Source organism: Oncorhynchus gorbuscha, linkage group LG08, assembly GCF_021184085.1.
Source record: "Oncorhynchus gorbuscha isolate QuinsamMale2020 ecotype Even-year linkage group LG08, OgorEven_v1.0, whole genome shotgun sequence".
NCBI lineage: Eukaryota > Metazoa > Chordata > Actinopteri > Salmoniformes > Salmonidae > Oncorhynchus > Oncorhynchus gorbuscha.
The window spans coordinates 49821688-49847620 of NC_060180.1; the positions used below are offsets into that span (position 1 = coordinate 49821688).

The following is a 25933-nucleotide window of genomic DNA, read 5'->3' on the forward strand; positions in this document are numbered from 1 at the left end:
CTCCAACCTATCTCCTGATTCTGCCTCCTCAACCCTCCTCTCCTCCCTTTCTGCATCCTTTGACTCTCTATGTCCCCTATCTTCCAGGCCGGCTCGGTCCTCCCCCCGCTCCGTGGCTTGACAACTCAATGCGAGCTCACAGAACAGGGCTCCGGAAGGCCGAGCGGAAATGGAGGAAAACTCGCCTCCCTGCGGACCTGGCATCCTTTCACTCCCTCCTCTCTACATTTTCCTCCTCTGTCTCTGCTGCTAAAGCCACTTTCTACCACTCTAAATTCCAAGCATCTGCCTCTAACCCTAGGAAGCTCTTTGCCACATTCTCCTCCCTCCTGAATCCTCCTCCCCCCCCCTCCTCCCTCTCTGCAGATGACTTCGTCAACCATTTTGAAAAGAAGATCGACGACATCCGATCCTCGTTTGCTAAGTCAAACAACACCGCTGGTTCTGCTCACACTGCCCTACCCTGTGCTCTGACCTCTTTCTCCCCTCTCTCTCCAGATGAAATCTCGCGTCTTGTGACGGCCGGCCGCCCAACAACCTGCCCGCTCGACCCTATCCCCTCCTCTCTTCTCCAGACCATTTCCGGAGACCTTCTCCCTTACCTCACCTCGCTCATCAACTTATCCCTGACCGCTGGCTACGTCCCTTCCGTCTTCAAGAGAGCGAGAGTTGCACCCCTTCTGAAAAAACCTACACTCGATCCCTCCGATGTCAACAACTACAGACCAGTATCCCTTCTTTCTTTTCTCTCCAAAACTCTTGAACGTGCCGTCCTTGGTCAGCTCTCCCGCTATCTCTCTCAGAATGACCTTCTTGATCCAAATCAGTCAGGTTTCAAGACTAGTCATTCAACTGAGACTGCTCTTCTCTGTATCACGGAGGCGCTCCGCACCGCTAAAGCTAACTCTCTCTCCTCTGCTCTCATCCTTCTAGACCTATCGGCTGCCTTCGATACTGTGAACCATCAGATCCTCCTCTCCACCCTCTCCGAGTTGGGCATCTGCCCACGCTTGGATTGCGTCCTACCTGACAGGTCGCTCCTACCAGGTGGCGTGGCGAGAATCTGTCTCCTCACCACGCGCTCTCACCACTGGTGTCCCCCAGGGCTCTGTTCTAGGCCCTCTCCTATTCTCGCTATACACCAAGTCACTTGGCTCTGTCATAACCTCACATGGTCTCTCCTATCATTGCTATGCAGACGACACACAATTAATCTTCTCCTTTCCCCCTTCTGATGACCAGGTGGCGATCGCATCTCTGCATGTCTGGCAGACATATCAGTGTGGATGACGGATCACCACCTCAAGCTGAACTTCGGCAAGACGGAGCTGCTCTTCCTCCCGGGGAAGGACTGCCCGTTCCATGATCTCGCCATCACGGTTGACAACTCCATTGTGTCCTCCTCCCAGAGCGCTAAGAACCTTGGCGTGATCCTGGACAACAAACTGTCGTTCTCTCAACTAACATCAAGGCGGTGGCCCGTTCCTGTAGGTTCATGCTCTACAACATCCGCAGAGTACGACCCTGCCTCACACAGGAAGCGGCGCAGGTCCTAATCCAGGCACTTGTCATCTCCCGTCTGGATTACTGCAACTCGCTGTTGGCTGGGCTCCCTGCCTGTGCCATTAAACCCCTACAACTCATCCAGAACGCCGCAGCCCGTCTAGTGTTCAACCTTCCCAAGTTCTCTCACGTCACCCCGCTCCTCCGCTCTCTCCACTGGCTTCCAGTTGAAGCTCGCATCCGCTACAAGACCATGGTGCTTGCCTACGGAGCTGTGAGGGGAACGGCACCTCAGTACCTCCAGGCTCTGATCAGGCCCTACACCCAAATAAGGGCACTGCGTTCCCACCTCTGGCCTGCTCGCCTCCCTACCACTGAGGAAGTACAGTTCCCGCTCAGCTCAGTCAAAACTGTTCGCTGCTCTGGCTCCCCAATGGTGGAACAAACTCCCTCACGACGCCAGGACAGCGGAGTCAATCACCACCTTCCGGAGACACCTGAAAACCCCACCTCTTTAAGGAATACCTAGGATAGGATAAAGTAATCCTTCTCACCCCCCCCCTTAAAATATTTAGATGCACTATTGTAAAGTGGTTGTTCCACTGGATGTCATAAGGTGAATGCACCAATTTGTAAGTCGCTCTGGATAAGAGCGTCTGCTAAATGACTTAAATGTAATGTAAATGTAAATTATTGCTGACTGTTTGAAATGTAGGTTTTTTTTAACCTATAATTGTACAACAATGCTCATATAAGAAAATAGTTTTACAAATCTAGATACTGTACAGTATATTGTGAATCGCCCATAAGTTTGGGGGAAAAAATGTGATATGATTCTTAAGCTATATCGCCCAGCCCTACCTACTGGATGTAATGTCATGTGGTAACATTATGGGGACAAAGACCTGTCATCAGCAATAGCCGAGTACAGGACAATATCACACACACACACACGATTGTATATACAGTACGTAACTACTGTATGATCTCTCTGCCTCTGGAACGGGGGTTTGTTCTCTCACACCCCTTCTATCTCTAGTGTGTGTGTGTGTGTGTGTGTGTGTGTGTGTGTGTGTGTGTGTGTGTGTGTGTGTGTGTGTGTGTGTGTGTGTGTGTGTCGGACTCAACCAGCCGCAGCTCTCTAATCACTGAGAAACTGATAAGTGAGTTAGGTCACATATCCAAAGGTCAACATTTAAGGAAGGCATTGAAACAGTGTCTCAGTCGTTTCATGATGTACAGCAGAATACACTGCATAGCCTACACCTGTAGTACATACACTATACCCACAACACAGTCCATACTAGACTTCAGCTATTGTATTAGTGTGTAGTGTAATATATACAATTGAAGTCAGAAGTTTACATACACTAAGGTTGGAGTCATTAAAACTTGTTTTTCAACCACTCCACAAATTTCTTGTTAACAAACTATAGTTTTGGCAAGTCGGTTAGGACATCTACATTGTACATGACAAATAATTTTTCAAACAATTACTCACAGACAGATTATTTCACTTATAACTCACTGTATCACAATCCCAGTTGGTCAGAAGTTTACATACACTAAGTTGACTGTGCCTTTAAACAGCTTGGAAAATTCCAGAAAATGTCATGGCTTTGGAAGCTTCTGATAGGCTAATTGACATAATTTGAGTCAATTGGAGGTGTACCTGTGGATGTATTTCAAGGCCTACCTTTTAAGTCAGTGCCTCTTTGCTTGACATCATGGGAAAATCAAATCAGCCAAGACCTGGTTCATCCTTGGGAGCAATTTCCAAATGCCTGAAGGTACCACATTCACCTGTACAAACAATAGTACACAAGTAAAACCACCATGGGACCACGCAGCCATCGTACCCCTCAGGAAGGAGTCTCCTAGAGATGAACGTACTTTGGTGCAAAAAGGGCAAATCAATCCCAGAACAAGAGCAAAGGACCTTTTTTAAATGTGTTACTTTATTTAACTAGGCAAGTCAGTTAAGAACAAATTAAATCACAGCCTAGGAACAGTGGGTTAACTGCCTTGCAGAACTTTACCTTGTCTGCTCGGAGATTAGATCTTGCAACCTTTCAGTTACTAGTCCAATGCTCTAACCACTAGACTACCTAACGCCCCCTTCGCATTGTGAAGATGCTGGAGAAAATAGGTACAAAAGTATCTATATCCACAGTAAAACGAGTCCTATATCGACATAACCTGAAAGGCCGCTCATCAAGGAAGAAGCCACTATTACAAAACCGCCATAAAAATAGCCAGACTATGGTTTGCAACTGCACATGGGGACAAAGATCATACTTTTTGGAGAAATGTCCTCTGGTTTGATGGAACAGAAATAGAACCGTTTGGCCATAATGACCATCGTTATGTTTGGAGGACAAAGGGGAGACTTGCAAGCCGAAGACACCATCCTAACCGTGAAGCACAGGGGTGGCAGCATCATACTGAGGGGGTGCTTTGCTGCAGGAGGGACAGGTGCACTTCACAAAATAGATGGCATCATGAGATATATTGAAGCAACATCTCAAGACATCAGTCAGGAAGTTAAAGCTTGGTCGCAAATGGGTCTTCCAAATGGACAATGACCCCAAGCATACTTCCAAAGTTGTGGGAAATGGCTTAAGGACAACAAAGTCAAGGAATTGGAGGGGCCATCACAAAGCCCTGACCTCATTTGTGGGCAGAACTGAAAAAGTGTGTGCGAGCAAGGACAAACCTGACTCGGTTACACCATCTCTGTCAGAAGGAATGGGCCAAAATGCACCCAACTTATTATGGGAAACATGTGGAAGGCTACCCGAAACATTTGACCCAAGTTAAACAATTTAAAAAGGCAATTCTACCAAATACTAATTAAGTGTATGTACACTTCTGACCCACTGGGAATGTGATGAAAGAAATAAAAGTTGAAATAAATCCTTCTCTCTAATATTATTCTGACTTTTCACATTCTTAAAATAAAGTGGTGATCCTAACTGACCTAAGACAGGGAATTTTTACTAGGATTAAATGTCAGGAATTGTGAAAAACTGAGTTTAAATGTATTTGGCTGAGGTTTATGTAAACTTCCAACTTCAACTGTCTATATTTTCTAATTAAAGTGAGAGCGACAGCTCTCCCAAACCACGATTCATTGAATCACTGTAGCTCCGTGTGCCTCTGAGCCTCTCTTTACCCCGACCTGTACTGTTTGTGCTCCACGCTAATGACTTTCATTTGCAGCAGTCATGAAACATCAGGTTGCTTAATGAGACTGGAGGATGAGACCGGGACTGGGGAAGCTGGAGTCATCGGGGTCCCATTCATTAGGCACCACACAGAAGAAACATTTTCAGTTTTCTGTTGCAAAACGTTTTACAACACAGGTCTCTCACAGCCATGTATCATTATGACTTAGTCATGGGTTGGCAGTTAACAGGTTAAATATTAGTTTGTATAGAAAGAAGTATTATGAGTTTAGAGGCTATGCAACAGGGAGTATTTAGACTGACACAGGATCAGATACTTTCTTCACTGCCCTATTGGCTAAGGTTCAGATGGAGGCTATGGTAATCTGATCTTAGATGAGTGGTTAAGAGCAACTCCTACCTCGAGCACAGAAACAAGAAGGCTTTCATACAAGAAGAGATAAAGAGATAGCGCAAGGGAGAGAGAGAACGAGGGAACGAGAGAGAGCACAAAGAAAAGGGAGAGCAAGGAGGGGAGTGCCAGACTTATTAAAGGGCTGTGCTCTAGACTTCGCAGTGAGATCGACCGAACCAAGCAAACAGAGGAGGAGAGAGAAGGAGAGAAAAGGAGGAGAAGGAGTGAATGGATGAGATTGTGATTCTGTTGCACATTCCATGGCCCCACATTCTATGGGCCCAGTGTTTAACTATATTCGATAAGCAGCGGTGGGCTGCCACTCACGGAACCACTCCCCCAAAAATATATATATTTTTATTATTATTAAACATTCACACACTACCGTTCAAAAATGTGGGGTCACTTTAGACATTTCCTTGTTTTTGAAAGAAAAGCACATTTTTGTCCATTAAAATAACATTAAGTTGATCATAAATACAGTGTAGACATTGTTAATGTTGTAAATGACTATTGCAGCTGGAAACGGCAGATTTTTTAATGGAATATCTACATAGGTGCAGAAGCCCATTATCAGCAACCATCACTCCTGTGTTCCAATGGCACATTGTTAGCTAATCCAAGTTTATCATTTTAAAAGGCTAATTGATCATCAGAAAACTCTTTTGAAATTATGTTCGCACAGCTGAAAACTGTCGTTCTGATTAAAAAGCAATAAGACTGGCCTTAAGACTAGTTGAGTATCTGGAGGATCAGCATTTGTGGGTTCGATTACAGGCTCAAAATGGCCAGAAACAAAGAACTTTCTTCTGAAACCCGTCAGTCTATACTTGTTCTGAGAAATGAAGGCTATTCCATGCGAGAAATTGCCAAGAAACTGAAGATCTCGTACAACTGTGTACTACTCCCTTCACAGAACAGCACAAACTGGCCCTAACCAGTTTAAAAAGAGGAGTGGGAGGCTCCAGCGCACAACTGAGCAAGAGGACAAGTACATTAGTGTCTAATTTGATGAACAGACGCCTCAAGTCCTCAACTGGCAGCTTCATTAAATAATACCCGCAAAACACAAGTCTCAACGTCAACAGTGAAGAGGCAACTCCGGGATGCTTGCTTTCTAGGTAGAGTTGTAAAGAAAAAACTATATCTAAGACTGGCCAACAAAAAGAAAAAAAGATGGGCAAAATAACAGACACTGGACAGAGGACGATTGGGAAAAAGTTATTGATAGACTAATATATGTTTGAGGGGTTTGGATCACAAAGAAAAACATTTGTGAGATGCAGAAAAAATGAAAAGATGCTGGAGGAGACGCCATCTGTCAAGCATGGTGGAGGCAATGTGATGGTCTGCGGGTGCTTTGGTGGTGGTAAAAGTGGGAGATTTGTACAGAATAACAGGGATCTTGAAGGAGGAAGGCTATCACTCAATTTTGAGTATCACTCAACGCCTTGCCATACCCTCTGGACGGATCTTAAATGGAGCCAATTTCCTCCTACAACAGGACAATGACCCAAAGCACAGCTCCAAACTATGCAAGAACTATTTAGGGAAGAAGCACTCAGCTGGTATTCTGTCTAAAATGAAGTGGCCAGCAGTCACCATATCTCAACCCTATTGAGCTGTTGTGGGAGCAGCTTGACCTTATAATTTGTGATCAAATATGCTCTGAAAGCAAACATGTTGACATGAGAACCCTGATATCGGGGAATTTGTGCCATTCTGAAAAAAATGTTAGTGCCCATCAAGCCAAACCAATTTTTGGGAAGTGCTTCAGGAAGCATGGGGTGAAATCTCTTCAGATTAACTCAACAAATTGAATGCCAAAGGTCTGCAAAGCTGTACATTGAGGGAAAAAAGTATTTGATCCCCTGCTGATTTTGTACGTTTGCCCACTGACAAGGAAATTATCAGTCTATAATTTCAATGGTAGGTTTATTTGAATAGTGAGAGACAGAATAACAAAAAAATCCAGAAAAACATGTGTCAAAAATGTTATAAATTGATTTGCATTTTAATGAGGGAAATAAGTATTTGACCCCCTCTCAATCAGAAAGAGTTCTGGCTCCCAGTTGTCTTTTATACAGGTAACGAGCTGAGATTAGGAGCACACTCTTGAAATAGAGTGCTCCTAATCTCAGTTTGTTTCCTGTATAAAAGACACCTGTCCACAGAAGCAATCAATCAGATTTCAAACTCCCCACCAGGGCCAAGACCAAAGAGCTCTCCAAGGATGTCAGGGACAAGATTGTAGACCTACACGAAAGCAGAGTGTATTACTATCATCTCTGATGATCTCCCCCCTCAACCAGTATTCTACAAGAGCACAGACACAAGGGACAACAGACACACCAGTCTCTACATTGCAGATGAGCTGAAGGCAGTGATCTATGACCTTGGACCACAGAAGATATTTGCACTGGTGACAGATAATGCTGCGAACATGATGGCTGCTTGGTCTAAAGTGGAGAAGTCCTACCCTCACATCACACCCATTGGCTGTGCAGCTCATGCATTGAATCTGTCCTCAAGGACATCATGGCACTGAAAACAATGGGTACACTCTACAATAAAGCCAAGGAAATGGTTAGGTATGTGAAGGGTCATCAAGTTATAGCAGCAATCTACCTCACCAAGTGAGAAGAATAAGAGCACCACATTGAAGCTGCCCAGCAACACCCGTTGGGGTGGTGTTGTCATCATGTTTGACAGTCTCCTGGAGGGGAAGGAGTCTCTCCAAGAAATGGCCATATCACAGTCTGCCGATATGGACAGCCCCATCAAGAGGATCCTCCTGGATGATGTATTTTGGGAGAGAGTGGTAAGCAGCCTGAAACTCCTGAAACCTATAACAGTAGCCATTGCACGGATTGAAGGAGACAATGCCATCCTGTCTGATGTACAGACAGTGCTTGCAGATGTAAGAGAATAAATCCTTATTGCCCTGCCCACTTCACTGTTGCTCCAAGCAGAGGAAACTGCAGTTCCTCTGCAGTTTCCGTGAGGACTTCTGCCTGAAGCCCATACATGCCGCAGCGTACACGTTGTACCCCAAGTATGCTGGCAAGAGTATCCTGTCTGGTGCAGAGATCAACAAGGCCTATGGTGTCATCACTACCGTGTATGGATGAGGGCAGCGGCCTTGGCCTGGATGAGGGCAGTCTGGCGAAGTACACATCCAAGCAAGGGCTTTGGGATGGAGATGCAATATGGCAGTTGTGTCAACATATCTCATCAGCCACCTGGTGGAAGGGACTTTGTGGATCTGAGGCTCTTTCCCCTGTTTCCTCCATCATCCTCCTACAAATCCCATCAATATCAGCCGTCTCAGAGCACAACTGGTCCTTGTTTGGGAACACACACACCAAAGCACGCAACAGGCTGACCAATACAAGGGTTGAAAAATTGGTGGCCATCCAGGCAAATGAGGCTTTTTGAGCCTGACAACGAGCCATCCTCAACCAGGATGGGAAGTGACAGTGAAGATGAGGCCTCAGAGTCTGATGTTCAAGAGGTGGACATTGAGGAGGTCCAGGGAGAAGACATGGAAGCCTGAGAGGAAGACAACCAACGCTTGAGTTTCATTGTACAGATGGGAGATTTGGGAGATGTGATGGATCATTGGGGAGTATTATATATATCCTCTTTTGCTGTTCCGTGAAATTTTATTAATTTCATTTAAGTAAAGTTCAATTCGTAACTAAACAGTTTTTTAAATTTCTATTGGAAGGATTTAATCATTTGCAATGATGTCTACTTATGTTAAGGTCAAATGTTTATGTTTCTGTCTCCATATGATATGGTGAATATAACCAATGCAAAAAAACATCTACATTTAAATAGTATTAATATTAATTTGCATATATTTCCATTAATTCCCATGGAAAGTTTCCACCTCTGAATATTCCCCAAAATGTGCAACCCGACTACCAGTCATTGCGCTAAAGCTAAGAGGGACCTTTAACATCCTTAAAACTGCATGAAGACACAAACAGGGTATCCATGAGTTCATCTGACTCTGGGTAAGTAGAAAAAGGGCTTATTTGCCAAAATCTCACACTATCCCTTTAAGAGGGACAGGTTACAACTTATATTTGTAGCAAACAGAGCGAGTGGTAAGGAGAATGAGAGCCACTAGCTTACAGCCACCGCTTGTTCCTCAGTATCTCCCTACTGCGCAGTGGCACCAATCAGTTATGTTTCCGATGGTATCACCATAATTAAATGTACAAGCATTTCTATATCCAGAGGCGCAACATCGCAAAACTTTGGGGAACACTTGGCAAGCAAACCAGTCCAGGGTTTGAGCAGTCAACTACAGAAGTGAAAAATTATTCCTTAGTTGTTCATTTTCTCAAAATATAAATGCACCACCAAGTTTGGAACCAATGTCTTAAGTAGTTGAAAATGTTATTACTCCAACCTCGTGAAAGTGAAAAACTGAGACGTTTTCAATTTCTTCAAAAAATGACTTTATATCGAAGGAGTGCCTTAGATTTGATGGCCTGCACATGTGCAGTCCGGCGCAAGACGACCGTTAGACCGATGTTTTCCTGAGCATAAGTTTAGCTAGCCAGCGTCACCTAAAAGCGTGATTCTATTGGAGAAGCAGCTTCAGCATGCTCCTTGACCTCCCTCGTCCATAGCACCCCCCCCCCGGCTGAAACAAATCCTAGGGGAAACACTGGGGCCGCTTGCTCTCTCTCTCTCTCTCTCTCTCTCTCTCTTCTCCCTCTTTCACTGTTACCTCTTTTGTTTTGTTTAAAATTTAACGAGGCCTGGTTGGAATGGCAGACAGGCAGGGAGGAGGGAGGCTGAGGCTACAGTGGGCATGGCATGGCATCCGGGGTGTTTTGGCTTAGCTCCCTGTCACATGCTGGGGCCATGTGAACGCAGTGGCACTAAGAGGGTGGGAGGGAGTGGGGGGGAGAGACGGAGTGTGATGGGAAGAATATAACTAAAGAGGGGAAGTCTTTAACCAGAGGGGCACACAGGCAGAAAGAGAGAGTCGGAACGGAACAGAACAGAGAGAGAAATAGTGCAAAAGGGAGGAAGAGTGAGAAAAAAAGGGGAGAGTGAGAAAAGAGATTGAGAGTGCCTTACTGCCTTCACAGAGAGAGACAGAGAGAGAGACAGACAGAGACAGAGAGAGAGATCTCCTCGGCCGGGCTGGCGCAGCAGGTTACATTTTCTCCTTTCCCATGGCCTGGGACATTATCAGAGGCCACAGCTGAGAACAATAGCCTGCAGCGTTGTAATGAATAAGGCTAGCTGCACACTGGGCCTGGCCTGCTCCTGCCTTTGGGCCCTTCACTGTGGAGAGGGGAGGCAGAGGGGCCACCAGGGAACCACTCACTGTCCCTTTAAATTGGCTCTTTAACTTTGTGCTGCTTCACCAGCACAACATAGTGCTGCCTTTTCTCAGTACAGAAGCACTGAGCAGAGTTACAACCGCTAATACAGTAGAACCATTGGTGCAGAGCTGGTACAAAACCACTGACAGGGCAGAGCTGAACTGGTATAGAACCACTAACAGTTTGTTCATTTTGTTTCACCTACAGAACAGGACATTTGTACTTAATAAACAAAGCTTTTCTACAGTGCCTTGCGGGACAACACCACACATAGGGCAGTTATGTTAGTTAGTCTACTTCCTGGTAGTACCAGTGGTACAAAGTAGTTGGGAGTTTTAAATGAAGTCAGTTGGTATCAGTGACTGTGACCTTTAGTTTCCCACCAGAGAGAACGCCACCCAAACACACCCTATCTTTCTGTCTGGACAAGGATTTCATATTTTCCCGGTATTTTTCAAATGTTGCAGCACTTTTCTCCCAGGTAACCCAATAGTTTCCGCCAAAGCCCGGAAGTGTCGTTCAAAAGCATTATAAAGAACATACAGTGCCTTCAGAAAGTAGGTATTCAGACCTCTAGACTTTTTTCACATTTTGTTACAGCCTAATCCGACAATGGATTTTTTAAATGTATCCTCAGTAATCTACACAAAATAACCCCATAATGACAAAATGTATACAGGTTTAGAAATGTTTGCAAATGTATTACAAATAAAAAACAGAAATACCTTATTTAAATACACTACGGTTCAAAAGGTTATGGTCACTTAGAAATGTCCTTGTTTAAAAAAAATAAAAAAATTAAGTCAATTAAAATAGCATCAAATTGATCAGAAATACAGTGTAGACATTGTTAATGTTGTAAATGACTATTGTAGCTGGAAACAGCAGATTATTAATGGAATGTCTACATAGGCTTACAGAGGCACATTATCGGCAACCATCACACCTGTGTTCCAATGACACGTTGTGTTAGCTAATCCAAGTTTATCATTTTAAAAGGCTAGAAAACCCTTTTGCAATTATGTTAGCACAGCTGAAAACCGTTGTTCTGAATAAAGAAGCAATAAAACTGGCCTTCTTAGACTAGTTGAGTATCTGAAGTATCAGCATTTCTGGGATCGATTACAGCACATGCGGCCTACAAGTAAAGCTAGCAAATTTGATTTTAATTTTGAAATATAATGGGGCCGATTTGAATAATAAGTAGGCTGCCTCATATCTACCCTTCATAATATTTCCCCTAATGTTATTAGCATACCTCTTTCTATTGTTGCTTCATTCCTTCCTCGCTTTCAACAGTTAAATGAAATAAGTGGCGTTATCCTTATCTTCATCATTCTAATGAAATCCTTGACATCCTTTAATGCCACCCTTGAATTAGAGCCAGAGGGCTTTCACTTCTCTTCCCGAAGATCGAGCGGTTATGGGTCTGAATTAATAACTGCTATAGCCTACCGCCATCGAGCGTTTGGCTCTTCTTTCAAAACGACCAGTGAGTTATATATATTGGCTGCTGCATTTAAAATTCAGCAAAAAAAAAAAGAGCTGATGTCCCTCTTCGAATACTCTATTGGTATAAGAATGATTTTTTTAAAACATTTTTTTTAAACAATGTCCAGCAAGGTATTCTAGTCTAGCTTTTCCTGCATGGGACTCCCAACAGCTAAGGAGCTTCTTTCTTCTTAAGGAGGCCAGCGGAGCACAGTTGCTTGCGTACTGCGCAAGAGACAAGAGGCCATAAATTAGAAGCTTATTATGCATAACCCAGCTAAATATAAGGCTAATACTGCAATTATTTCTATATACAGGGCTATACATCAATCTAAAATAGGATGATCTATTTCGGGGGCAATTTGAATGGAGTTGATGGAGGGAAAGACGACGAGAATGCTCGCATGTGCACTGATTTAAAGTAAGATATTCGAGTGACAGGTTGTTTTAAAACTCTGCAGACGCAAAAAAACGATTTTAATCTTTACAGTTAAAGAAAACAAGGTGCCCCCGAAAGCCAGACAGAGATGAGTAAATGAAGATGCGTATTCGGTCTTTATATTACTGTAGCATAGACAATGCTGCAACAAATGTAGGCCTACCTGTCACAAGAAAATAAGTTACCATGATGAGGTGATAGGTCTACATGCATTGTGAACTGTGCTCCATACTGAGATGGGCCGTCTGTCCTCACCCGGAGCATTGATTCATCATGCAGAGTTCGTAGAGAAAAGCCTGTTCATATAAATAATTTATGATAATTTACCGGTTTCTCGCAGTTATTTATACCGGGAAAAATAGAGTAGATTTGGGTGATAAATCCTGGTGAATCTCGATAACCGGGTTCCCGCCATTCAACCCTAGTCTGGACCACACAAACGTAGGTGTTGTAACAGTTTATGTTCTGACCACAGCCGTTGTATGTGGTTGTCAAGCAATCACTTATCAGTTCAAAACCCATGGCAAACTGTCATAAAATAAAGTGTCTAAACATAGAAAATGATAGCAGATTAGACCTAAATTCTGACAACATCCAATTGATCTCCATCTAATGTAGAAACGTGAAAGTCCTAATGATTTCCCTGGAGACTTGAGTGAGTTGAGGCAGAGCGAATTGGTTAAACAACATTTGAGATGGCATTTAAGGACCCAACTTAAAGCAGACAGGCAGCAGTGTTTCCTAATCAGAGTGTTTGGGGTTTTGAGCTTCTTTTTTGCTCTGCTTTAATGCCGAGGGTTGCACATGCAGGCTGGCATTAGACTGGGCTGCTGTTGATCAAAGCTGGGTAGAGTGAGCCCTGCTGGCCTGGTCCTAATCCCCCTGCATGGGCATGAGGAGCACAGGGGGCTGGGAAGGAGGAGAGGGGAGGAGTGAGCAGGGGAAGAGGGGGCTGTGGAGGAGGGGGCTGGGGATGAGTGGAGAGGAGGAGGGGACTGGAAAGGAGGGGCCTGGGGGGTAGTGGAGAGGAGGAAGGGACTGGGAGCGGAGGGTAAGAGGGGCTGGGTAGGAGTGGAGGGTAGGAGGGGGCTGTGAAAGGGAGAGGAAAGTGGGGACTGTGGAGAAAGAAGCGTGATTTACTGGGGATTGGGGCTGACAAGAGGATGGGATTTGGGATTCTAGGGCTGTCCTGACTTTGGGGAGACCCCTTCCCTGCCATGTTAACCCCATGTGGGCACACTCCCTCCTCTATATCCAAAGCTTCTCACAGAATAACACTTTTCCTTCAGGCCAGTTTGACGGACAGCTGAGAAGGCAGGCATTTCCCATAGGGTGTATAGGCTCCCGCCCCCTTCACGCCCCTCTCCACTCTCTCCCTCCCTCAGCAGGCTAGACAGGAATGGCATAGCATTACATTCTTTAGCCCAGAGAGTTCAGCTGCTTACCACAAAGCAGTGTTCACATCAAAAAGTGGTTATCGGTTCCTGCTCTAGTTTACATTTGAAAACCACAAGCCATTCTCAGAACCACCTCAGGCTAAACTCAATCACCATGGTCACCAGGAATACTGTGCATTACCGTCCATCACAGTACATGAGGAAAGGAGAGGAGTGGGAGGACAGGAGAGCCCTAGATGAGGGTGGCAGAGAAAAGGTAGACTATGGACAGTCAGAGAAGAAAAAAAAAAAAGATGGTCTATGGAGAGAAAGATACAGCGAGAGATGAATGGAATCTGTCAGATGGTCTGAGGGAGGAGATGTGAGAAATGATAGCGAGAGGAAAGAGATGAGGACAGATTGAGGGAGAAATTGAGAGTGGGAGGGGTGGCGTGGGAGAGAGGGAGGGAGGGATGTCGGCCAAGAGGGGGGGGGATCTATATTAGAATGAAAACAGACATGCTCCTCTGGCTCTGCAGGCTGACACCACTAACATAAAAGCATCTCGCTGCGCGCATTCACACACACCACCAGCCAAAACCACCGTCCTCACATACCGGATCAGACCACCTCCCCCAACACACACAGAAATCCTGCCTACCCACACACACACACACAAACACCTCTTATGTAACAGCGTGTTCCGCCCGTGAGGAGACAACGCAACAGTGCCCTCTTAACCCCCCCACCCTCCTTGGGTGTGCACACACAAGACACATTGGATTCGAGCCCTGGAACGTGTGAAATCTGATTAGACATTTACATTGACTCACCAATGGGCTGTTTAGGAACACACCATTAGCTTCCAGCCAGGAAAGGAGATGAGATGAGGGGAGACAACCACCGTTAGGGGACTCACTCTCACTATCGGTTGGCATTCATTCTGAAGCGATTTTCTCTCTACTGCTAAACTACTAGTAAGACCTTGAGGACCTTGAATCTAATAAGTTTAATCACGTTGAAAAAAATGAAAGAGCTCCTAAATTTGTTGCCAAGACGACCAGTGACACATACATAAAGAAGGTGTCAGAAACCGTGTTCGTCTGCCATGATGTGAAAGATTTGGAGTAGACAGATTTGCGAATGTGGGACCAATCTGGGGTGTTGAGCAAGAGGAGAGCAGATCAGAGGAGAGGAGCAGGGAGAGGAGTGGAAGACTCCGAGTCAGCTGTGAGCTTAGCGGCTGCCGAGGCTGCTTCAGAGAACACGCTTCACTAAGCCTTTAAACCCCTAGCTAGCTGCGGAGTTCTTAAAGTCACCATGTCACCACCAAATTCCTGCTCACTACTCAGCTCTGTGACGGGGGAAAACAAGACGCGCAGTAATAAACGTATTTAAATGTGTGGACTGTGGGCAAACTAATCTAGCAAACTAATGTAAGGTAAATATTAATGGCCTGTATGCAAATACTGTATCACCAAAATAATTTCCTCTTTATGTAGTGAAAACATCCTCTCTCTGGCCTCACTGTGCTATGAGTGTGTGTACATGGAAATATGAAACGCCTGGATTATGGCATTTCTTTAAGACAGCCGAGTCTGACTGATCAGCCTTTTCATTTGAAACTCATATAATGGTCATGTGACATTTTCTGAGCGGGCATGTATTAGTCTGCTATGTGTTGTGTACAAAGGGGTCCTTCAGCTTGGGCACTGGCTGGCTGGCTGCGTTGGATATCTCCTTCGTCATCAGTTCCACATGAGTGACGCATTCCCATGCTGCACCTGTCCGTCACGCCGCCTCAAACACGTGTGACACAGCAACATTGTTAAACATTACCCAACTCTTTACCAGAGTGAAGGGAAAAATAAATAAAAAATCAACTCTGCCCTCTCACCTGACGGTCCAGCTCACCCGTAGCCTAAAAGCACAATAGGCCAAGTAATGTATTGCCGGAGTGACTTTTGAATAAATAGGCCAACCAATAACAGTATAATGACATCGAATCTAAGTTCAAAAGCAATGCACTGTCAACTAAGCACAAATTTCACTCAACTGGAGCACCGCAGCTTGTGATACGTTTGATTGAGACCGGAAGCAAAATATATATATATATATATTTTTAAACAAGTCCGGGTCAGACGGTAATTAAAAGTAAAATCCTATGTTTTCCTAAATGTGGGTTGTTTGCTGAGCTAAACTAAGGAGAAGGCTAATACAAGTAAATCATTCAGGGCTGATACAAAGCACTCTGGCACCTCAACCTCTGGGGAAGCCCTGTGTGCTCCGGTGCCGAGGTCTAAACCACTGATTCTGTTCACACACACACCCCTCTGAGTTTGCTAGTGGGGAAACAGTTACATCCTCTTGGCAAGGGAGAGCTTTGTTAGGTTATTCTCCCGAGAGGTCTCTGGGCTGATCCTAGTTCAGCGGAGTCACAGAGGGACACTAACCTAACGAAGAAAGACGCCCGAGCGGAATCCCCACTTCTGTTTTTCAGGGGGAAATGGAAGTTCGGTTGATTATACCGTTTCCTGAAAACCAGTACAATCCGCTTTCTCACAACGCCGCTAAGGGTGAAGGGACACAGAAGTCCCTGAAATATGAGCTGGTCCCAGTTCAGTGGGATTCTGGAAAAAGGTACCCTGTTTGGGAATTTCCGTTTCAGCCACAGCTCCCCTGAGTCATAGAAGCCCTCAACTCACATGGCACCGGCAGTCAACACAACATGTTTTCTCACAGCCTTGAAATGTGGAGTTTCTACTTGGGTTAAGTCTATCTTTAGTTTATGTAATAGGTATTGTAATAAGCAATATTTTGTCTCAGTCTTGTAGCTCAGTTGGTAGAGCATGGCGCTTGTAACGCCAGGGTAGTGGGTTCGATCCCCGGGACCACCCATACGTAGAATGTATGCACACATGACTGTAAGTTGCTTTGGATAAAAGCGTCTGCTAAATGGCATATATATATTATCCTGCAATAAGTGTTAAGTCACTTAATTACCAACATACAGTATGATTTACTCTGTTCCCTTAAGTCTTGACAGAGAAAATGAAGGGCCATAATGCACTGTACTAGTGACCTGTCATCGTAATGGCCCCTGTGTGGGCAGAACTGGAGGTCTCACTCTGCAGACTGTCAAAGAGCACCGCCATGGCCCTTTGATGTGTGTGTGTGTGTGTGCGTGTGTGTGTGTGTGTGTGTGTGTGTGTGTGTGTGTGTGTGTGTGTGTGTGTGTGTGTGTGTGTGTGTGTGTGTGTGTGTGTGTGTGTGTGTGTGTGTGTGTGTGTGTGTGTGTGTGTGTGTGTGTGTGTGTGTGTGTGTGTGTGTGTGTGTGTGTGTGTGTGTGTCCCTCTCTGGCAGACCCTCCGCTCACCCAGGTAAGATACTGTATCTCATCCGGTCACCGAGGGAGGGAGGGCAAAGTCTGGTTGGATTCACAGGCTTTAGATTAGAGGTTTGACAACTAAGCAATCTCACTGCATTTGCCCACCGTTCAGGCCTATATCTCCAACAGGCATATTTCACAGGTGCCAAACGGGTGTTGTTGATTGTAAAGACACGACTGTCTCCGCCACACACCTAAAGACCTAATAATGCATGACTGTCGAGATGAGATATTAGAGTCTACTGTACTTCCTGTTACAGACCTACACACACAGGCCTTCAGTAAAAGCAGCTGTGCATGCAGCAAGTCAGCAGAGGCAGCTCCCGTTTTCCCTCTCCCTGTATTCACTATCAGAGAGGAACAGTCACTCAAAGTCAGTCAGTCAACTGAAGACGTGGCAGTAGCACTAGTAGCTTCCCTCCTCTGATCCTCTCCATCCTCACACTTTGTTTCATTTAGCAGACGCTCTTATCCAGAGCCACTTACAGTTGGGTGCATTCATCTTCAAGATAGCCAGGTGAGACAACCACATATCACAGGCGTAGTTAGGTACACTATTCCTCAATAAAGAAGTTAGCAGCTAAGTCAGTGGTAGTAGGAAAAGCTTTGTTTTTTTTAATGGGAGAGGTTCTTATTCTAAAGATATTCTTTGAAGAGGTCGGGTTTCAGACTTTTTCAGAAGATGGGGGACTGGGCAGGGACACTTCCTCCCCAGCAGACGTGCCCGGCATTCTAGAAGAGCCAGCGTACATTCCTCCACCATTCGGGGGCCTCACACAAGGGCATATGGGCTGCTGCTTTTGAACGACCTTGTATGCTGCTTACTCCTACTCCACTGGCCTTTTAGACCAGAGTCAGGCGGTTGGACTTTTGAACTGTAGAGAGACAGGGACCTGGTTATTGGGTAGTGGCCCAGGGGGGTGAGTCGAGGGTCAGACGGGGCCTGAGGAGGGCTCAGATGAGCAGAGCTAAGCTGACTCACGTGGGACAGGGAAGGGACAGGGAGGGAGGGAAGTGTTGGCTGGCTGGCTCCTGGAGGTAGAGCAGCGTCAAGGCTACTGTACTGTAATGGCTGTCACAGCTTATTGGTTGGCTAGCTATGTGGAAGGCACATTTCAGTTGAAGGCATTCAGTTGTACAGCTGACTAGGTATCCCCCTTTCCCTTCTCGTAATGAACAATATCAGCAAAACGCCTGCGATCAGTGGTTGGTATGGTCGGTGTCGATCATTTAACTGTTAACCAACCACACACACACACACACACACACACACACACACACACACACACACACACACACACACACACACACACACACACACACACACACACACACACACACACACACACACACACACACACACACACACACACACACACACACACACACACACACACACACACACACACTTTCGCTCTCTCTTTGCATCCTAATCAATATATAAATATATGCCATTTAGCAGACGCTTTTATCCAAAGCGACTTACAGTCATGTGTGCATACATTCTACGTATGGGTGGTCCCGGGGAACGAACCCACTACCCTGGCGTTACAAGCGCCATGCTCTACCAACTGAGCTACAGAAGGACCACCTAATCCACACACGCTCCTTGTGCCCATCATATAAAACCATTTACATGAACTGATTCTAGTATCCACTCAAGGCACTGTGGGCTTTAAAACAAAGACACAAAAGGACTATGGGCCTGGCACATTTGACAGTGAAGGTGAATGGGACAGCGACAACAACATGCTAGTCATTTTCAGTCTCACATTGACAACGACCTCTGCAACAATAGCTATCCTCTCTCAGTCCAGGCTGGACAGACATTTGGGGAGACAGAGAGTGTGTGTTTTGACCTCTGTTCACATGCAGTATCAGGCTCCTAAATTTAAAAAGCTCACCTTCACGTTTCTAAGACCTTCATGTCCCTGGTGAACGTTCTAGAAACAAAGACACAGTCAGACAGGCAAGCACAGTGATTGTGCTAATCATCCCCTGCTTACCCAGAAGCCTTGGTTATATTACTGTCACTTCTCTGTCTCTCTGTTTCTCCCCCCAGCTGAAGCAGAGGTGGTGTATCAGTGGTGGGAGAGTGAATGAAAAGCACTTCCTGCTCTCTGATGGGGCTGGGACTGGGGCTAGTGCTGAGGATGGGACTGGGGCTAGTGCTGAGGATGGGACTGGGGCTAGTGCTGAGGATGGGACTGGGGCTAGTGCTGAGGATGGGACTGGGGCTAGTGCTGAGGATGGGACTGGGGCTAGTGCTGAGGATGGGACTGGGGCTAGTGCTGAGGATGGGACTGGGGCTAGTGCTGAGGATGGGACTGGGGCTAGTGCTGAGGATGGGACTGGGGCTAGTGCTGAGGATGGGACTGGGGCTAGTGCTGAGGATGGGACTGGGGCTAGTGCTGAGGATGGGACTGGGGCTAGTGCTGAGGATGGGACTGGGGCTAGTGCTGAGGATGGGACTGGGGCTAGTGCTGAGGATGGGACTGGGGCTAGTGCTGAGGATGGGACTGGGGCTAGTGCTGAGGATGGGACTGAGGATGGGACTGGGGCTAGTGCTGAGGATGGGACTGGGGGGCTGAGGTGGGCTGAGTGCTGAGGATGGGACTGGGGCTAGTGCTGAGGATGGGACTGGGGCTAGTGCTGAGGATGGGACTGGGGCTAGTGCTGAGGATGGGACTGGGGCTAGTGCTGAGGATGGGACTGGGGCTAGTGCTGAGGATGGGACTGGGGCTAGTGCTGAGGACTGGGACTGGGGCTAGTGCTGAGGATGGGACTGGGGCTAGTGCTGAGGATGGGACTGGGGCTAGTGCTGAGGATGGGACTGGGGCTAGTGCTGAGGATGGGACTGGGGCTAGTGCTGAGGATGGGACTGGGGCTAGTGCTGAGGATGGGACTGGGGCTAGTGCTGAGGATGGGACTGGGGCTAGTGCTGAGGATGGGACTGGGGCTAGTGCTGAGGATGGGACTGGGCTGAGGCTGGGACTGGGGCTAGTGCTGAGGATGGGACTGGGCTGAGGCTGTGGCTGGGACTGTGGCTCGTGCTGAGGATGGGACTGGGCTGAGGCTGGGACTGGGGCTAGTGCTGAGGATGGGACTGGGACTGAGGATGGGACTGAGGCTAGGGCTGGGGCTGAGGCTGGGGCATGCAAACCCAGCTTGGCAGGCAGGCAGTTACTGTGACAGTCCAGGATGCAGGGTGTCTGGAGGACAGGGCCCGTGCAGCATTTAAATGACCACAATTTACTGAATACATTTAAGAGCTTGGGTTTTATGGTCCCCCAAGCCCCCCTTACATCCCTCTCTCTCTCTACCCATCCACTCCTCTATCCCTCTCCCCATCCATCCATCTGCCCACACAGGCATTCATGCCTTTCATTGCAATGATAATGGGCCAAAGCTGTAACAGGGCCCATGTCTGAGGGCCATAAGTTGCAGCGCTGGCTTTGTGGCCATATCATGCGTGTCGATGGGAGCGGAGTGTGCTGCCACGGTTCAACAAAGACGGAGGGAGAGGAGGGAAAAAACAACCACACTAAAAATGTTTTAAAAAAGAGACTGTCCCTACTGCCTTCAGCAGGGCAACTTTGCCCAAAGCATAGCTTCCCTGTTAATCTTAAAACACCTCATTCCAGTATATACACACACAGTCAGGCCTGGTCGGCAAGCCTGAACACGTTAGGTGACGGGTGTTCAAAATATGTGTGAGCTACACACACTATGGTGATACTGGATAAGCAGTTAGTGTGGTGAGCTTCACTTCCTTACTTACCTTGTCAACACTTGTTCCCAGAGTCTTATATCTGCCTATCATTATCGTCCTGCATGGAATATGGACTGTTACGCTCACCTCGCCTGTCAAAGTGCACAGTTAATGACAACAGGGAAGAAATGGGCCCGCCCTATACCATCTGCAGGGCATTATAACAGAGGACAATAGTCTGTTCCTACACGGGGGATAAGGAGAGGCGAGGTGCTGAAGGGTTGACTTTGAGCACCTGCAGGGTAGACCGAGATCAAAGTTACAATGGTATAACATGGCATTAAGCTGCACCATGTAGGCTAATGCCATTCTCTAATACAAATAGACATTGTAGGCTTTGGAATGACATGCAGGGAGGTGTGCACCAATGCACAAGTGTACATTAGGTGCAACAGTTCCTTCCTTGAACTCCATCACCAAAAATGGCACAAAATGCACAAGAAAGTGAATTGTGCACAATGATGAAGACAAGGTCCATGGCTTTTCCCCTCTTACCAACTTCAAGAGCCGCCTATTAAATCAGGGGCCACTGATTCTCTGACCATGTGTCAACATAAGGCCTGGTGTAATAACATCCACACATCTTTCACACCTCAACAGCGCCTCATAAACAATCATTGAGCAAGTGGCTTTTTACCTGCGTAAAACCGCAACAGAGAGCCAAGCTCGGTGTTCATCCCTTCCTCCTGCACGCGCCACGGGTCCTTAAATCCCAGTTTGAAGAGAAAGTCATTCTGGATCTGGAGAGGCCTTTCGTCTTGCCCAAGCCTCCTGACAGCTTCACCGTGGAGCTGAACGTAAAGTGTGGGACTGGTGTCCCCTGCTGCGTCCCGATCCCGATCGGTCGCCCCCGACCCCGTTTTCAAACCTCCTTGCCGATTGTCAGGTTCTTGGATGTTGGGCGTGTTAACTCTCATAAAGGCCCGGGACAATGAGCGACTGCTACTGCTGGGTGGCAGGCTGCCCAGACGACTGAGAAGTTTGAGTCGGTCACCTGCCCCCATATCGTTTGCCACCCCACCGTTGTAGTTGGCAGCGACAGTGTTGCCATTGGGGAGAATGGGGTCAACGTTTGTGGTAGGACAGTCGAGCTCCAGTTCGTCTGAGGAGCTTCCATAGGTTTCGTGGCCCTCCATGGCTCGATCAAAAGTAGGGCTCAGGATGGATGCGTCTGTGCCCAGGATCATGTCGTCACTGAGGGAGTCCCGGTGCTCACTGAGCCGGACCCCTGAGCTGCTGAGGTCATCGAATGCACTGCTGCTCTCCACGTCTGAACCAGAATTGAGCCCGTAGCTGTCCAGTCCGTTCAGCCTCTGTTCGGAATCATAACCGTTAGGAGGGTCCAGGTTAGAATTCAGATCCGACGAGTTAGTTATATTATCTTGCGACTCTGAGTCTGGAGTAAAAAGTTTTGCATCTAAATCCTGTTGCCTCTCATCGCCGTTCTCCATAAGCAGTAGTCTCAGCCTGTCACTTGGCTGGTCCGATAGGCCGCCACTGAGTTCTGGGGGTCCCGAATGGTTGCACTTGATACTTCCATCTTCCTTTAGCTTAGACTGGGCGTCATTATATGTATACTTCACATTACAGTTGCCGTTTTGATCAGTCTTTAAGTTGTCTTTACAAAATATACGCAATACAGTGCTCGACTTACTGCAGAGTTTGCTCATACGGAGCGCCATCTCGCCGGCTGTAGTATCCATCGTGCACACCACCGGCCTAGGATATGAAGGCGACGTGAGTTTATCGTGGACGTGTATGGATCCCCTGTGAAGGTCCCCTCGCACCCACTCTCTATCTGAAGGCTGTAGTTGCATGTTTTGCCGATGCCTCAACAACGTCTTCCTATCCAGACTCCGAGTATGCAGAGACGCAGAGGAGATGGCCGAGTTCATCTTGGCGCCGAAGGCGGCAGTGACAGCTGAGGTGGCAGTGGTTGCAGAGAGGTTCCTCTTCAGCCTCCTCCGTCTCAACAGGAGCGAGTTGGAGTTACTGGATAAACTCCGACCATTCGTAGATGTGCTTCCATTACTTTTATTCGAAGCACTAGACCCCAACGCATCATGGGAATTTCTAATATCTAGAAGAGAGGCTGCCACATTTCCACCGCCATCATCCACAGGCGTCCCCTGAGCGACAGACAGTCCACTAGTCTTCTTAAACTTATTCGCACTTACATCTGCCGAGCCTATATCAACGACAGTCCGCGCACTTTCCATTTTGGCAAATGAAAAGTACACTAAATCTCCGTGCGTACTCCGCTTAACATCAGCCTTCTACATTAAAAAAGCGCGTCAATAGGAGCACAATACAGTAAATATCCGCCGGCTGGGCGGTGTACTTATCCCGCTCTTCATTCACTTATTTGCCTTCGTGCTCCAGTTGGAATCTCCCCTGCTGTACCCGAAAACATTTTTACCAAGGAAATCCGCTAAGAGTCTGGACTCGAAGTTTGAGATCGGTACAAGGGCGGAGACGTGACTGTGTGTCTCATTTACACGGAATACTATGGTAGAATATGAAATGAACGTCGGGAGACCGCTTACGCAAATACAGAACGATATATATTCATGATGTGACAAATGGGGCGCAATACGGTATTGCCTTCTGGGAAATGTATTTTAATGTAAGGATTTCATGTTGGATTACCGAAGTAAAAACTACATTCCCCAAATGAAGTGAATGCCCACAGGAGACAATGTCCAGAATGGTGTAAATAGATATGTAATACACAGAAATACGGCTCCTGTTTGGTAGAGCCTTATAATTTTTAAGCAAAGGGCAACATTTCTGCCGTGCCTTCAGAGCGTATTAAATCATACCCCTTGACTTATTCCACATTGTGTTAGACTGAATTTAAAAAAGGATATTTCTATATATTTTTACCCATCTACACACAATACCCCATAAAGACAAATTGAAAACATGTTTTTAGAATGTTTGCAAATTTATTGAGAAAGAAATACAGGAATCTAATTGACATAAATATTCACACCCCTGAGTCTAAGAGCTTTCCAAACCTAGATTGTGCAACATTTACCCATTATTCTTTTCAAACTTCTTCAGCGCTGTCAAATTGGTTGATCAATGCTAGACAACTCTGTTCAGGTCTTGCATTTCAAGTAGATTTAAGTTAAAACTGTGTCTCAGCCACTCAGGAACATCTCACTGTCATCTTGGTAATAAACTCCAGTGTAGATTTGGCCTTGTGTTTTAGGTTATTGTCCTGCTGAAAGGTGAATTAATCTCCCAGTGTCAAGTGGGAAGTGGACTGAACCGGGTTTTCCACTAGGATTTTGACTGTGCTTAGCTCCATTCCATTTCCATCCTGAAAATCTCCCTAGTCCTTAACAATTACAAGCAGACCCATAACATGATATAGCCAGCACTCTGTTTGAAAATATGGAGAGTGGTACTCAGTAATGTGTTGTATTGGATTTGCCCCAAACATAACACTCTGTATTCAGGACAAAAAGTGAATTGCTTGGACCACATGTTTTGCAGTATTACTTAAGTATCTTGTTGCAAACAGGAGGCATGTTTTGGAACATTTCTATTCTGTACAGACTACAATGTTATTGATCCCATCCTCAGTTCTCCTATCATAGCCATTGAACTCTAACTGTTTTAAATTCACCATTGGCCTCAGTGAACTCCCTGAGTGGTTTCCTTCCTCTCCGGCAAATGAGTTAGGAAGGACACCTGTATATTTTGTAGTGACTGGGTGTATTGATATACTATCCAAAGTGTAATTAATAACTTCACCATGCTCAAAGGGATATTCAATGTCTGCTTTTTTATTTTGACCAATCTTCCGATAGTTGCCCTTCTTTGCGAGGCATTGGAAAACCTCCCAGTCTTTGTGGTTGAAATAGTTTCAAATGCACTGCTCGACGGAGGGACGGTACAGATAAAATTGTATGTGTGGGGTACAGAGGTGAGGTAGTCATTCAAAAATCATGTTAAACACTATTATTGCACATTTTTACACCTAATTTAGGCTTGCCATAAAGGGATTGAATACTTATTGACTCAAGACCATTTAAAAAATATATATTTATAAAAAATAAGACGTTTAAACTATTCCACTTTAACATTGTGTAGGCCAGTTATATTTTTCTCTCTAAATTTAATCCATTTTAAATGCAGGCTGTAAACAACAAAATGTGGAAAAAGTCAAGGGTTCTGAATACCATCTGAAGACACTATATGTGCAACAACCTTATGCACTGCCCATGTCCTTAGTGAATATCCCTCTTGTGGAATTGTTTGATACCTCGAATTCAACCTTCTGAGTATGTAGGAAATTAAGTTACTGTACCTGGAAAATAAACTTGTCAAGTGCATCATGCATAAAACCATTCTAAAGCCTATATCAAAATGTTACAATAGGAGACGGAACTTGCATTTCCCAACACTAATACAAATATATTCAATATCTAGCAGAAGTTTTTTTGGGGGGGGATTTCTGCTTGCATCAAATACCATGGGAAAATAACATTAGTCTTCTTGACCAGTGATGACCATCAACTTCAGTTGAGCACCATCTCATCAGGACGCCATTTCACCAGGCCACAACTACTGGCCAACTTGTTGTCCTCAAGGACATTCCATTGTCCTCTTCTGCCACCTAGTGACGCTTCCTCTCAGTAGAACGACAATAATCCTGGTCCCAATCATGGTCTGGGGACCCACAGGGTGGGCAGGCATTTGCTGAAGCTCAGTACAAACACTCTTTCCTTATTCTAATGAAGTCATTCAATTAATAATTTAGTACGCCTGACTGTACACTGTTCCGGATGCTACCACAGACCCTTAGAGGTTATTTGGTACATTTGTATACTTCTTTGGCAATCATTCTAAAAGTAGCGGTCGCAAGCCTAAAGTGGCCCCTGAATTTAGCCTATTACGTCACGTATGTGCAGCACGTCATCGCGCTCGCTCTCACTCTGCTGTGTGTGCGCATCTTGCTAGCCGTCACTCAACAGGGCCAGGGGCTGAAGCTCACTGGCTAGAACTCGAATTGCT

General features: G+C 46.0%; 1 protein-coding gene across 1 annotated transcript in view; it reads right to left on the reverse strand.

The window, feature by feature from the left end:
* Positions 1 to 23429, reverse strand: part of LOC124041771 (PH domain leucine-rich repeat protein phosphatase 1-like) — a 102196-nt gene extending 78767 nt beyond the window's left edge. The window contains exon 1 of the mRNA XM_046359768.1: positions 21543 to 23429. Coding sequence (XP_046215724.1) covers positions 21543 to 23124 — 1582 coding nt within the window. The 5' untranslated portion in view covers positions 23125 to 23429. The remainder of the gene's footprint in view (positions 1 to 21542) is intronic.
* Positions 23430 to 25933: the final 2504 nt, after the last annotated feature.